Raw genomic sequence first — 15,021 nt, forward strand, 5'->3', positions numbered from 1 at the left:
CTATGCAACATTTTTCAGTTAATTAATGTGTTCCATACCGATTTGGATGATTAAATGAGTCATTTCAGGTCGAACAAAGGTTTTCTCGGCCGCCCTGGGGGTCTGTGGGGGAAATACCGCACTTGCAATTGCAAGAGCTCACGGCCCGCACACACAGAAGTCTCGCTTTACAGCAAGAACTCCATGTGTTTTTGCCCTGCCATTCACTATATGCACGCGCGAAAGCAACAACAAAGAACCGCGTGTTAACGTCAAATAAACATGCAAGCATATAGAGTTTTATTACTATTGTTATTATTATTATTATCTTTTTTATGTTGGTGAGACGCTACCGCCGCGGCGAGGCGGCTGCGGCTTGGCGAGGCGGTGGCGGTAGCGTCTCGCCAACATAAAAAAAAAATAATAATAATAATAATAATAATAAAACTGGCGAGGCGGCCGCGCTGCGGGAAGCTTGATGTTCATACCTTCACTGTGTTAGTCATTGTTTGTACTGCCGTTTTTTCCACTTTTCGTTGCGTTCGCCTGTCTGCTAAGCTCAAAACAACCGCGCCTGGCTTGACGGAGGAACCAGAACAGCTGAGCATCTTTATGACAGTGCACTTTTACTTTCGCCCTCTGGGGGGAGCCTCGCTGGAAAATCTACCCCGGTTGCATAGTATACCTTTAAATATCGATCTGTCTGTCCATCCATTCCATCGCTCTATCAATACTATTGTTCTTGTGTCTGTCCGTCCATCTTTGCAACAAACTATACATCTCCTTTCTTCTGTCCACTTTAAGCTTTTCTTCAGTTGAATAAAAACAAAACAGAGGTAATAATTTTTGGACCAATAGAGGAGAGATCAAAAGTTAGCACACAGCTTCAGTCGCTTCAGCTAAAAACCTCTAATCAGGCCCGAAACCTGGGAGTAGTGATGGACTCAGGCCTGAACCTCCAAAAGCATCTAAAGACAGTTACAAGGTCGGCTTTCTATCATCTGTAGAACATTTCTAGGATTAAAGGACTAATGTCTCAGCAGGATCTAGAAAAACTAATCCATGCGTTTATTTTTAGTAGAATTGATTACTGCAACGGTGTTTTCACAGGTCTGCCTAAAAAGTGGATCAGACAGCTGCAGCTGATCCAGAACGCTGCTGCCCACGTCCTCACTAAGACTAAGAAAGTAGAGCACATCACCCCAGTTTTAAAGTCCTTACACTGGCTCCCTGTATCTCAGAGAATAGACTTTAAAATCCTTCTGTTAGTCTATAAATCCCTGAATGGTTTAGCACCTAAATACATTACAGACTTGTTATCAGTGTATCAATCATCCAGACCACTAAGGTCTTCTGGCTCCAGCCTACTCTGCATACCTAGAACACAGACCAAACACGGAGAAGCAGCATTTAGTTCCTATGCTCCACTTATCTGGAACAAACTTCCAGAAAATTGTAAAGGTGCGGAAAGCCTGAGTTCCTTTAAATCAAGATTAAAAACACATTTGTTTAAGATTGCCTTCAACTCTTCTGGTTAACTGAAACACCACTTTTTTGTTCTTTTTTCTATCTACATTTTATTCCTACTTGCTTTTATTGTGTTTTATTTTGCTATATTTTAATCATGTAAAGCACTTTGCATTGTCTTTGTACTGAATTGTGCTATATAAATAAATTTGCCTTGCCTTGCCTTGCCTTCCCTTCTTCCTTCCTTCCATCCGTTCATCCATTTATGTTCTTCCATACGTCTCCATCTATTTCCTTGCTTATTTTTCCACACCTACTTACTTTTTTTTCTTTCCTCTATATATATCGCCCATCCTCTATAATTATATAGCCTATAAATTCAGAGTAAATGTTTCTATTCATACTTGGAAAAACTTGCAAAAAAAAGTGTAGAGACGCTGATGGACTCAGATATGCCCTGTTTACTGTTCACAGTAAACAGCGTCACAACAAGCTGTGGAGGCCCGGCACAGATGAGGAAGGATCAGACGATCTGCAGGCATCGGGTCACAGTACCGGTGGAGGGGAGACGCCGGTGCTCAGAGGCGAAGAGGCCTGGGGAGGCTGCGGGGCGTCTCCATGCAGGGGTCTAGAGATGGAGCCCTTAGACTCTCTTAACTATAACTATTACTTCAGACGTTTATCAGACTCTGCTCTCGACAGCGAGCCCTCCACCCCAGTGCGGGGACCTCCCCTTTTAGGCATGGAGAGGGTTTTCATCGAAATAGAGGACGTGGAGAGAGACGCCCTGCTGGAGGACGAGGGTTTCCCCATGGCCCACCTAACTCTGCCCGGAGAGGGCACAGCGGCGCAGACCTGCGGGCGCCTCGATCCAATGGAGGACATGAGACTGAGGCTGGAGTTCAGCACTCTGGAGGAAGAGGACGAGGAGGAGGCCAAGAAGGAGGAGGAGGAGATGGCAGCCTTGGCTCAAACGCCTGGGAGTCTGGATGGGAGGAAGACGGGAGAGGAGGCTGAGGGGAGTGAGGAGAGCCAGTTGGGTCTGGCCAACCTGAACACCAATAACAGCAACCGCCTGGCAGCCAAGCGCAGCTGTCCTGCAGCTTTTGATGTGAGTTTTTTCAAATATTTATAACGACAATGTGGTAACTTTAGACTTGATTTGTGTTTTAAATACAGATGCATCTAGAAATCATTCAATGATTTTTTTTAGCTTGACTGTTCTTGACTTGTAACCAGCTGCTCAGAAACTCAAAAATCTTTTCTGACCACTTACCATTGCTCTGCATGCTTGAACAAGGGATGTTTTTATATATTTTCAGATCTTGTTTTTACTGTGAAGTCAAAATTACCCAGTTAAAAGCTGGAGAAATAGATGGGAAGGTCTGCAAAAGTCTGAACTGTAATTTGGAAACACTGAGGTCTCTCAGCATATCCAAAAGACTTATGCCTGCCTTGAGTCTATATTATAGTGATAGTAATAAACCTTATTGTAATTTTGGGTTTTTGCATATAATTAATTCTTTCAGACACATATCACTGTACACCATTGTCTTGGATGTGTTTCTTTGTTGGCTAGTATTGCTATTGGTAGTTGGCTTGTCTCTGAGTCCTTGATTAGTTAGCATCTCCCACCGGTGTCCCAAAGTACAACTAGAACAGGGTTAAGTTGGCTTATTTCCAGATCCATGTTCCAACTGCAGAGGTAAGTAAGTAGCGTCACATTCACTTGTTGTCACTGTACTGGAAAACACTTCAGTTTAAACTTCTTGAACACTGCTACGCTTAATTTTTTGACTAGTTTCTGTTTCAGCATAATTTTTCTGTGTAGTAATTCAGCTTAGCTCTGGCTTTTTACCCTCTGCATCACAGTTAATGTATTTACCTCATAAATGGCAGATACAAGAATCTCTTCCGGGTACCGCTAAAGACAGTCCAAGAGCCACTAGTTGGACCCAGAGTTGCCAGATCTGACTAACAGGTTCCTGTCCAAACACAACATTAAACCCACCCAACTAAAAAAAAAAAACATTTAAAAATACGTAGCCCAATTCTGAACCTCTTTTGAACTCATGTTAAAAGCGTAGAGTCATTGCATTAAACACATAATACAGAACACAACAAAAAAAAGGTTGCACATACAGGCAATATGTCACAAAATCAGGTAACAAGGCTAAAATCAATAGTCTACCGACATGAGTTGTACATCTAACTTAATATAAAATCTCTCACAGAGCATTGAAGAATGTAATATTTCTTTAGCTCACACACCCATGAAATAAATTGATCAATCAAAGTCTTAGCCCCATTTTAGGCTTTTATAATTGGCATTGCCCAATACCGTTTCATGGTGAAAGTTGACTGAACAATGACTATTAATCATTCATGATGTCCGCCGGTATGACAGATTCCACACATTTAAAAACAAATGATTCTATAAAATGGGTGCAAGCAGACAGTGTTTTACTACAATGTACACATTTTTACTTTCCTGCCACACAATGGCAGCTATGTTGATTGGACTTTCCTACCAATGTGTCTTAAAAACCCTCCAAACGTTGTGAAAAGAAGGCAAAACTTTAACCAATTTCTACCAGACAAAATGAAACCCAACTCAGTTGGCAGCTTTGGTTGGACCACAGTTTTCCAACCTATGACCTCTGACCACACGTTTTATGTTAATGGTTAGTATAATCATATAATGCAATGTAATAATTTTGTCATTAGTTTGAAATAACAAACTCTTATTTTTAAGTGACTGGTGTACATCATGTAAAGATTTATGGTGATCAAGGCAGGATGGCTTGGAAAAAACAACATTTCAAATATTTTTGTTGCATACTCTTATAGTTCTTTGGAGGCAGATTTCGGAGGCAATTCTGCTGGAAGTCAGCAAAATAGGAAACAATAAGCATGTTGCATTTATTTTTTATCATGCTATATCAGGTTACAGATTCCAAAGAGATCTGTTGTCTGTAAGGGTTGCAATGTTGAGATAAAATCCGTTCCTCAGATTCCTGCAAAAAACTAAAACATTTCCTGCTTAATGCTGTCTCACTCAACCAATCGCACCGCTCACATTTCTAACCTTCACTTGGACGGCAAACACAGCTACAAGCACAAAAGGTCAGACAAAAGATGTTTTTTAAAATGTCATGTAGTCTCCAAAGGGGTCAGATATTGCATCATAGTAAGTCTATTTGTTTTACCAATGTGTCCAAGTTATGACTGTGTAAAGCCTACATTTCCATTTTCATCTACAGTTCCTAAAGTGTATTTAAAAATTGACTAAAATCAGCATTAGCAACTAGACCAGCCGAGCTTTACCGGAACTAGAAATCAGCCGCAAAGCTCTGATCAGTGCCTGATTGTGACTGAAAATGTGTTTCAAATCACGTCACTGACTCTATTCTCTATCTGTTTTCATTCTGATCCATATAGGACAGCGCCAGCACAGGAAACCCATTAAAAGTGAAGCCTTCCTATCAGTCTTGTAAAGACTGCATGCGTCTACCACAAGGGCGGCGCTGCGACCGTCCAGCAGGAGGCCGTTCCCACCGCCTTAACCCCTCCCGCCACTGCACCATCCCCTCCATATGCATAGATCCTCCGGGTACGCACTTCACGTCGGCTCCGGTTCTGTCGACCCCCACGGTCATTGCCTCTAACTTGGCCCAGCCCTGCACTAACTTCTACCAGTGCTCCAGCTGCACGCTCGGCGACGCCTCCGCTCCCGGAGCCAACCACCAAAAACGTTTCTCCCCCATGAGCTGCGAGGAAACGCCTCCGGACTGCGGCTCGGCGGAGACGGAGGACATGGAAGAGCCGCAGAGCGGCGATCTGCAGGGTAACGACGCCATCGATGTGAACGATGATGGGTTGAAATTCGGTGCTGAGATTTCAAGCTTCCAGTAGGGCCTCTGCCTTATTGCCAAACTGATGCATCATCTCCATGAAGGAGCTGGCTTACCACTGCCTCGACTGCTGTGATTGGTCTGGATTTTGGATGCTGCGGTGTTGCACCAGAAATGCCGAAGCCCTGCAGTGACCTCCGCTGTACCATCCTTGCCTCATAGCTTCACAAAATAAAGCGGGAGCAGCTGTCTGCGGCTTTGCAGAGAGTAACCCCGTTATCCGGAGCCGGCCATTTTCAAAACCTGGATGGATGGGGCTCCGTGAGGAGAGAAGACCTGCGTCCAAGAGGCTCGTATGAACCCTGCAAACTTTCCAGTCCCAACATATGTGCATTTTTTTTACCACATTTTAGTGGAGCTACAGCCATCTTACCTTCAACTTAGCCTGTTAGATCTAGTTCCTGTTTCTGTCTTAAAAATAAAATGCTAAATTTGGCGCACCAATCTTTAAAAGGAGAAAGGACCAGACGCAACACAAATACCTTGTGTCAGCATGCTCTATGTTTTCAATCATATTCAAAATATGCAGTGTGTACTCATTAGGGAGCTCGATACAGTATTTACGGTTGGGCCTGCTTTATCACATCATGTTACACTCCTACCTAACCTCACTTATATTGTTACTGCTGCAGCTGCTTTTCGCGTCGTGTGTGAAATCACAATAATTTAGGATTTCAGACTGTTTTGGTGAAGGATGGGTTTTGTTTCCAATGCTCTTTTCTTGCCCAGGCTGACCTCCTCTATTAAACTTAATTAAATCATCTACTTCAGGAGCTCAATTAAGCCCATGTGCCAGCATGCAAAATTACAAAACATATTTTAAAATAATTGAAATGATCATTTTTGACATTTTGTCTAGACTAGAACATTTTTTTGCATTCATATTGTAGCTTGATTGGTCCCAGTATTTAGCAACAACTAAAAGAACATTGGTTTAAAAATAAAATGGGTTATTTTGTCTATTTTTATATAATTATTTTATGACAAAATTGACATTTCTCATAAAAATGTCAGTTAAACTCCTGCTGCATTTTGATTGAGCTAACCTGGACCATTTTTTCCCATAACAAAATTTATCTGAACCTCCTATATTACCCTGGCTGCTTCTTCCTTGTGTTTGTACTGTTAATGCAAAACTGCCCTCATTGCGTGAATAACGTCCGGTGAGAGTGTCTTTTCCAAACGAGGAGGAGCACTAAAGACACTAGAAGTCACCCATGGAAATAAGACTTAACAGAAAAACCTAAAAGTTAACTTAATTGTGATAGATTTTAAACTGTAGTATCGAAAACCATTGCGTCCTACATTATATCTATGGGTCCCTTTTATGTACTTGTAATTAAAAAAAAAACAATAATCAAGTAAAAATAGCAGGAGGTTACGAGTGCTGTAAATCAGAGTCATCACAGTTTGATGCCCAACAGAGAATAAACTCCCAGCTGAGAGACCGAGGGAAGTTGTGAGATTTTCAGGCTATAGTTCAAATGCAAAAAAATAGTATTCCTGCTACTTTATTTAATGAGGAGGAGGGTGGAGCACGAGAAGAAGGAGGAAAAGGCTCACTAATGGGGTTTAAAATACAATTTTACAGTGGTCACAGAGCACTTTATAAAAACTAATTTCAGGCTTTAGAGCCGAAGGTGTGATTAAAAAAAGAGGTGGTGCTTTGACGACTCCACAGAAAGGCTGAACCTGAGGATGAAGGTGCAGAAATGTCTCTCTTTGTATATTTACGTCAATAAAATTTTCTAGACTGTAAAGGAATATGTTCTGCCTTCACACTAAAATAAGGTTTTCCAAATTTGACACAGTTCAACCTTGTTTCTACCGTCACGGGGACTCTGGAGTTCATGGGGGGGAATCTTAATCTGATGTGACGGGCGTTTAAAAACTTTCTGCTGTCACTTTTTCTAAGCCTGCAAATATTTGCAATTGCACATCAACCAATTCATAGTGTTCAGCTCCTCTTATATCCAGCCAATCATGTTCAGTCAAAAGAAATAATGACGATCTTCTTCCTTTTTGTAATGTAAAACTCCCGCAAAAGTTGGAAACATATTCCATATTTACGATAAAAGCAAAAGCCGTCTATGATATAAAGACAACCGTGTGGTCTGCGGGACATGGAGGTATCGACTTCTGGACAATCGGTTCTGTTCAAATCTTTTTCTCCTTTTTATTTTGCAGATTTTTTTATTTTATCTAATTTTTTTTACATGATCTAGCCCAAATCATACGTCCATCTTATTAGGGGCTGAGCCCAGATTTGTTCCTCTTCAGGTTTTTGATGGCGTGTTCAGTTTTTTTTTTTTTTTTTTTTTAGGGCTGAGCCTGAATGATGAACACACATTTGTTTTTTTTAGTTCTGATTGTTCTGAGCACTTCAGGGAAAACATAGAACTGAAAGGGTTATTGCAGATTACTTATATCTACCTGTTTGTGTCATTTTACACATTTCCACTATGCCTTAGAAGAAAGAAATTCATCCAGTGATTCTGAGAGAGCTGTGAGTTTGTCCCTCTAATTAGATTTGTAATACTTTGGGTCTCTCTCAAACTGTTTTGTTCCATTCACATGACTCTGAGCAATGTGTACCACGTATTTTAAGCAGACAACAGGTTTGAGAGTCCAACTACAATCAGGAGATTCTGTTGAGTTGGACATTTGCAAGCAGCTGTGACTAATCTTTTTTTGTTTGCATTTAAAAAATAACTTTATTTATAGCCAGTTTGATTCTCATGACAGATATATGACAGAAATATTAGATAGACATAAACCTAGTTTCCAAATTCTCACCTTTTTTTTTTTCTTTTTTTTTTTAGATCTTGCGACACCTAGTGGTAAATGAGCACATTGCAGCCTAGAAAGCCTTCATCTTTACCCTCTTTATGCAGAAAAACTGTGGCTCCCCTTCCCGGGCCAGTGTCTGCTTTGTCCTTTTTTTGGCTGATGTACAACGTGGCAGACCGTATGTTCTCACATATTTCATTCATCAATACGTCACTGTACCACGCTGGGATGTTTTAAATCTAACTTCAGCGAGTTGTAGCTTCATTTCTTGATATGAGCCACTATACTATTTTTGTATTTGTTTAAAAAAATGCCTCCGGGGTTGAGTTTATTAAATTCAAGGGGTACTTGTAAAACGTGGGTTTGTCAGCCCTAAGTATCAGGTTTGTGTCCCATCTGTCGGTATTATTAATATGATATTTACACACATTTTTTGTATTAATCTCATCTTGTTCTGTGTGTTTTTAGACTCCTTTGACCTTTCGGGCTATTTGGGTATGGTTGCATTTTACAGCTGGGGTCGTTTTGAGCACATTTTTGGGTATGAAGGAGAGCCGTCAACCACAGGACATTTCAAACCCATTTTGACATCCCATAAATTTGAGTGATTTTCTGTAGTCAACTTATTTTCTGTCACATGGAAATGGGATTATGTGACTCCAATAAGCAATGCCCTCCGACAGATGTTATTCTAGTTTGATTGGGGGTCATAATCATAAAAGTGTTGACAGCCCCAAATGGAGATCAAAATCACAGTTATTGGAAACTGGGTTAGAAAATAAAATCTACAAGAAATATTCTATAACTGCAATGAATTTTATGAGAAATTTGAGAGTTTGGATAAACATTTATTCTGCATAATTAATGTAAAATGCTTAAATAAACTGATATGCAATGCTTTAGGTGCATGGGTACATAATAGTAGGAAGGTACAAAACGAGAGTTCCTTAAATTCAGATTCCTTAGCTGCCGCTATTATAATCCAACATGTAGAATATGCCCAAAAATAAAGAGTAATGTCACAGTTTCACTTTTTTTGTTACCTTGTGTTGCACGTGCAACTACATCAGCCTCCTCCTTCATTACAGGTATTGATTTACGAAGACTCTCTTGACAGCTTGGTACTCGCGTAACAGTTTTTGCCGTCTCCAGACCACAGCGCCGTGTTTGTTTAGCTGCTTGCCTCACATTTTAAACAAGCTTTTGTATTGAAGTGCCTTAACTGCGGCCACGGCTCTGTTGTGATGCATCATAGCCTTTTGCAGAGAGATTTTTTTTCAGTAAATGCGTTGGCTTATTTTTTACCCTCACTCCTGGAAAGGTTATCCTTCTTGCAGTAAGTTGCGCGGCACATGAATATCGTATGCAAACATATATGCTCATACATGCTCGCATCCTCTCCCTTAAAAACTCACATACTTAATGGACTTCCATTTATTATTATTAGCCTATAATGATGCTGTATATGTTGTGAAACTTGCCGTATGCTGCATTGGTTCGGGAGCTGACTGAAGAAAGTTAATGGTTGGGATGAGAGGCATAATTAGCATCAACATGTGACAAATGAAGAGTTTGATCTCTCTCATCGGCTTAATGAGAATATTAAGAGAATCGTTATAATAATGCTACTGTGTATCAAGAAGCACTTGTGAACTATTGTGTTTTTACCACAGCAAAGATCGTTTTGCAACCGTTGTAATTCTGGGAATGTATTTTCCAGTTGTGAGATCTATTTATTGTATTTATTTATTTATTTTCTTTCAGTTGAATTAGTGCCAAATGACAGGCACCAAAAAAGGACAATCCCAATTATGAGCCGGACATAACAGTGAGGACAGCGGAGCGCATTGTAACTGAGAGGGGGAATTGTATTTATTGAGTGTACAGAGCACAAATATTTCCCAAAGCATGAGAGGTTGAGATGAGTGGCAAATGGTAGAAGCTGAGTCCATGTACATGTTTTCTTTTCGGGTTATTTTTTGAGTACTGTATCAGTGTCTAGGTGTATGCACTTTGTTTTTGTTTTGTTTTTTTGTTTTTTTACAGTTTGCTAAACTGTGTCCAGTCTAATGTATATAATGGAAATAAATACTTTTTTCTGTAACATTTGATGATTAAGCTGTTTTAAATGCTTGGCTTGGAAAGTGCAGGTAAATCTTGACATATTGGACAAGCAGGTTCTTAATTCACAAGGAAAAATACGTTTCAGCTGCAGCAACACTTGCATGTGGAGTTCCTCATGGCTCTATCTTTGGCCCTCCCTTTTTCCCCACTTGCTCTTGTGGCATTTTTTTAATTAATTTACTTATGCTCTTAAGTGAAATATTTCCACAGTGAATTAATGCACTCAATTTACAGGTTTTTGTAAATCCTTAAGAATGTGCTGCTGTAGGCAGAGTTGTGCCGCACATCATATAATAGAAACGAGAAATGTAAGTGTATACAGTAACACAAACATTGACCTCAGTTTACTGCCATCCTGCTTTGAGAAATGTGTAAAGAAAGGTTTTTATTGGACTGCATCAATCTTATCAAAATTATCTTAAATATGCACCCTGCATTTAAAACAGTGAGTTATCTTAGACAAAGAGAGCAAAAGGTGATTAACCCTTTACACATGTGGCGTCTAAATGATAGAATAATTTACCTACCCATTTCTTTTTAACAAGTTTTCTTTTATTCATTGATTTATGTAATTATTTTACTCCTTTTTTCACTTTGCTCCATATTTGTATAATATTTTGTTTTATATAAACTATTAGGCTTGTTACTTATTATCATACAACACTTTGGTGCAACTAGGTTTGTTTAGAGCACCATGTACAGTTTAAACCAAATATTTACATACACTCTCTGTCATTGAATCTGACTAAACCTTTAATGTTTTAGAGCAGTTAGGATTAACAAACTAATTCCTGTTTGCCAAATACCAGAACTATGAGACATGTTTTTTTATATATATAATTTCTTTCTTTAGTTTCAGATTTAGTTAAATTACCATTTTAAAATAATTTTAACTTTGATAAAATGGTGTGTCCTGTAAGCTATTCTCTATAGTTTGCTATAGTTTTAGCCCATTCCTCCTGGCAAAAACGGCGTAGCTGAGTCAGGTTAGTAGGCCGCTGTAAGGGACCGAGCCGAAAAAGCAGAGAAGCACAGGGAAATCTTTGAGAAAAATAGTAACAAAATTTATTTACCACACGAACATACTTTTTCTCCTTCCTCTCTTAAACTGACACACAAGGGAAACATATACACTGGTTGATCAGACCATTTTGACACAAGAGGGGAACATAAAATACATTTACCTAAACAAAACTACAACAAAAGACCAAACTAATCAGTACAGTACTAAAATCAGCAACCTATGAGGAAGAGGACTTAAATAATTAAACTTGCCAAATTTAATTACAAAAGACAAAACCACATAGAAAACCTAAACATTTCCAACACCCCTTCTAAAACTAAGTGGAAGAGTCCAACTAAGCCTCCTTGTCATGGGGATCTTTTGCAGCTGGGGACTCCTTTCCTCTACTGGCCACACCCACATGACAGCCTCCCAGGAACTGGCAACTCAGATGAAAAGTATATTAGTTTAAAGTAAACCAAAAACACAAGAAATGACAAAATGAGTCAACTAAATGTGTGCACCCAAATACTTAACCAATGTCAAATCAAAGTGAAAAAGTGACATGTGTTAAAGTAAAATATGACATTTATTTAAATGAAATCATTACCAAATCATTTGTTGTGTGGTTGCACATGCGGCCATCACAGCCGCATCTTTTCAGATCCACCCACTAATTTTCTACAGGAGTCAGATCAAGGTGTTGAGATGGCCACTCCAAAACATTGACTTTGTGTCCTTTTAAAGAAATCTTTAATTTGGTAGCATAATAAGGAATATTGCAAAAAAAAACCAAAAAAAAACACAGCCTTTTATGGTAATGTTTTGAGATATTTCTGTTAAATCTCTCCAGATTAAAGCCTCTATTTTGTGACGTGAACCAGTAGCCTACCATCGGAAGCACTTAAAAAAAAAACATACTTCATAGATTAGATGATATTCTCAGGATTGCAAGCTTTCCTCCTTTTCTCTCTAGATGTAATTTCTATATTAGCCAAATGGTTCAAGTTTAGTTTTATTAGACCACAGGACAGGTTTTTTTGTTTCCTCTGAGCCATAAGAACATCTTGCCAAATACAGCTAGCATTTTCACAAAGTCTTTAGCTCTGGTGCAGTTGATGTACATTTCAGACCGAAACACAGTCGCCTCTAAGAGACGGCACCCATCTCCTTCCTAAAGACAATAATTCCTGGGACTTCCCATTCTGGTAATACTTGCAAATAAATGAACCTAACATGTAGAGGTCTACAATTCATGATATCATGGCTGATTTTTGCTTTTATGGTTTTTTTTAAGACGTCTCAAAAAGGAGGCAGCGTGTTCTAATGCTCTTTTAAATACATCTACAGGTGGGCCTCCAATTAACTCAAATGTTGTGAATCAATCAGGAGCTTACAAAGCTACAAAATAATATTCTGGGCTTTCCAAAGTTGCTTAAATGCATCATAATCTTATTACTCTGACTAAAACATGAGACATTTACTCTTATTTTAATGTCAGAAAGTGTTTAATATACAAGCAAACTAAATATTTGGTTTCAGGAGTTGATAAAACCGACCCTGGACGACGTAAAAGTCTTAACTGAAAGCTATTATTCCCAAATTCATCATGAGGGGTTTACTGGGGGAAATAAGGAGGGGACGTTCATTACAGAAGCTCTGAATGTGCTAATAACGAGCACCAGCAATGGCACAAAACAGACCCGCCTGCTTCTGCTTTGACTGTCTCTCTTAGTCAAATGGACGGAGCAGAAGGCGTTTTTATTGAATTAGTCAAATGAGGTGCGGCTGACATAACGGGGCAGGTGACTGGCTGGAGGAGTGATCTCCCAGTCAGACGAGAGAACGACGGTCAGGCAGGCGAGGCATCATCTTTGGTAAGTATCTTCTCTATTGTGTTACTTCTCTGGCTTTTAGGTGTTCTAATGAGACACAAACGTCTCAACACTGTCTAACTGTGGGAAACTTGTTCAAAAATGTTCGTAGTTTTCATGCTTTTGTGACATTTTGTGACTTAAAAGTTGATGGTTGCTTTCTTTTCCTATTTTAATAATGATAATAATGAAAGAAAATTCATCTGAGACATACAACACGGCCAGACTTGTGTAAAACCTCTAAACAGAAGTGTTTGCGAACACATCAAAACATCAGTGAAGCGAGAGAAACAGCATTTCATCCCAATTCTGCAGCTCTTTTTATGACTGCAAGTTCTGCACAACTCCATGTAAATGTTGCCGTGCAGCTCGATCAGACATCCGAATATCACCTTGAACAATTTGAATTTGAGCTCATTACTGACAGTAGAGGCCTTCCTGCCACTGAAAAACAAAGCCTCTTCTAGGATGGAGTTAATAGTTCGGATACTCTTGGTCACAAGGCTCTTATAAACTTTTGGCTTGGGCTGTGAAGCATGAGAGACACAAACATGGGAAATGGGCAGAAAGACAGAGGAGGAGGAGGGGGGGGGTACCACCTCCCACCTCCCGCTGCTGCCATTTTAGCACATTCATCTCAAAACAACTCTTTAGATGCATTAAAGCTGCAAGAGAACGCATCTGTTGAGCTGTTAAAACTGCCGTCTACCACACACCAGACGAAAAGACCAGCATTTAAGCCATGTTAGTGGATGTGAGGAGATCTTTTACCCCTTTTTCCTCTAGACAGGGAACACAGTGAATATAACACACCTTTTAACATTTATTTAGTTCAAACTAAAGCCACAGTGCCTTCCAAAAGTATTTGCACCCTTAGATCTTTTAAATGCAACGTGGATTTTAATGTATTCTATCTGGACTTTATGTGATAGACTACTGGAAAGTAGTTCATAACTGTAAAGTGAAATTAAATTTTAAATAAAAATTCAGTAAATACAGCTTTTTTGTTAAAGCCATAGCACTTTGCTAGAGAATTTTAATTAACAGCGTGATGTAGATAGAAGAAGATACCAGACAGGTCGGGGATAAGGTTTGTAGAGGGTTAAATCGGGATTAGGGTATAAAAGCAATATCCTGACCTTGGAACATCTCACCAGGCACTCTTCAATCCGTCGTCCTGGAGTGGGAAGCGTAGCCCACACCCACCGATGTGTGACCGTCTGGCAGACCAGACAAGAAGAGCATGAGAAAGGGAAGCCTAGAGATATGTGGTAACTCTGAGGGAGCTGCAGGGATTCACAGCTCAGGTGGAAAAGTCTGTCGATAGGAATACTTCTATGTGTGGATGCAGCAAATCTTACCCTTTGGGGAGCAGGAAGAAAGTCGTTGCTGAAACAAATTCATTAGAGGTCCTACATGCAACAAGATAGTAGGAAACACAGCAAACATGCTGTTAGGCTACACGCTGTGCAGAGGGAAACCTCAACAATTCAGAGACATATTAATCTCACTCCTACAAAACAAAACTGTCTAGAGCTGTCAGTCCTACTTCTTTTTCCAATATGCTGCAAAACAAAACACGTTTTTTCTATGGTAGAGCCAAAATTTAACTTCTATTTCTAGAGCAGAAATCTTTTACAGAAATAGAGTGAATATATTGTTTGAATGGAACATATTCCTACTTTTAGAAAATTGAGAAAGGAAAAACGTGTAGTTTGCGCTGTCTAATAACGAAGCTTTAGTGCCAAATCATTCATCGGTTTCCTTCAGCTTCACACCTACTTTCTGTTAGTCTTTCAAAGTCCTAATGACAAAAACATTTAAGTTTGTGATTGTAATGTGACAAGATCTGAAAATTAGGGTTCTGAGT

The 15,021-nt window shown here is 39.5% G+C and overlaps 1 protein-coding gene across 1 annotated transcript in view; it reads left to right on the forward strand.

The window, feature by feature from the left end:
• Positions 1 to 6,701, forward strand: part of ssh1b (slingshot protein phosphatase 1b) — a 32,933-nt gene extending 26,232 nt beyond the window's left edge. Inside the window, exons 14-15 of the mRNA XM_012849365.3 lie at positions 1,921 to 2,557; positions 4,888 to 6,701. Coding sequence (XP_012704819.2) covers positions 1,921 to 2,557; positions 4,888 to 5,361 — 1,111 coding nt within the window. The 3' untranslated portion in view covers positions 5,362 to 6,701. The remainder of the gene's footprint in view (positions 1 to 1,920; positions 2,558 to 4,887) is intronic.
• Positions 6,702 to 15,021: the final 8,320 nt, after the last annotated feature.

This window comes from Fundulus heteroclitus, unplaced genomic scaffold (assembly GCF_011125445.2).
Source record: "Fundulus heteroclitus isolate FHET01 unplaced genomic scaffold, MU-UCD_Fhet_4.1 scaffold_378, whole genome shotgun sequence".
Lineage (NCBI taxonomy): Eukaryota > Metazoa > Chordata > Actinopteri > Cyprinodontiformes > Fundulidae > Fundulus > Fundulus heteroclitus.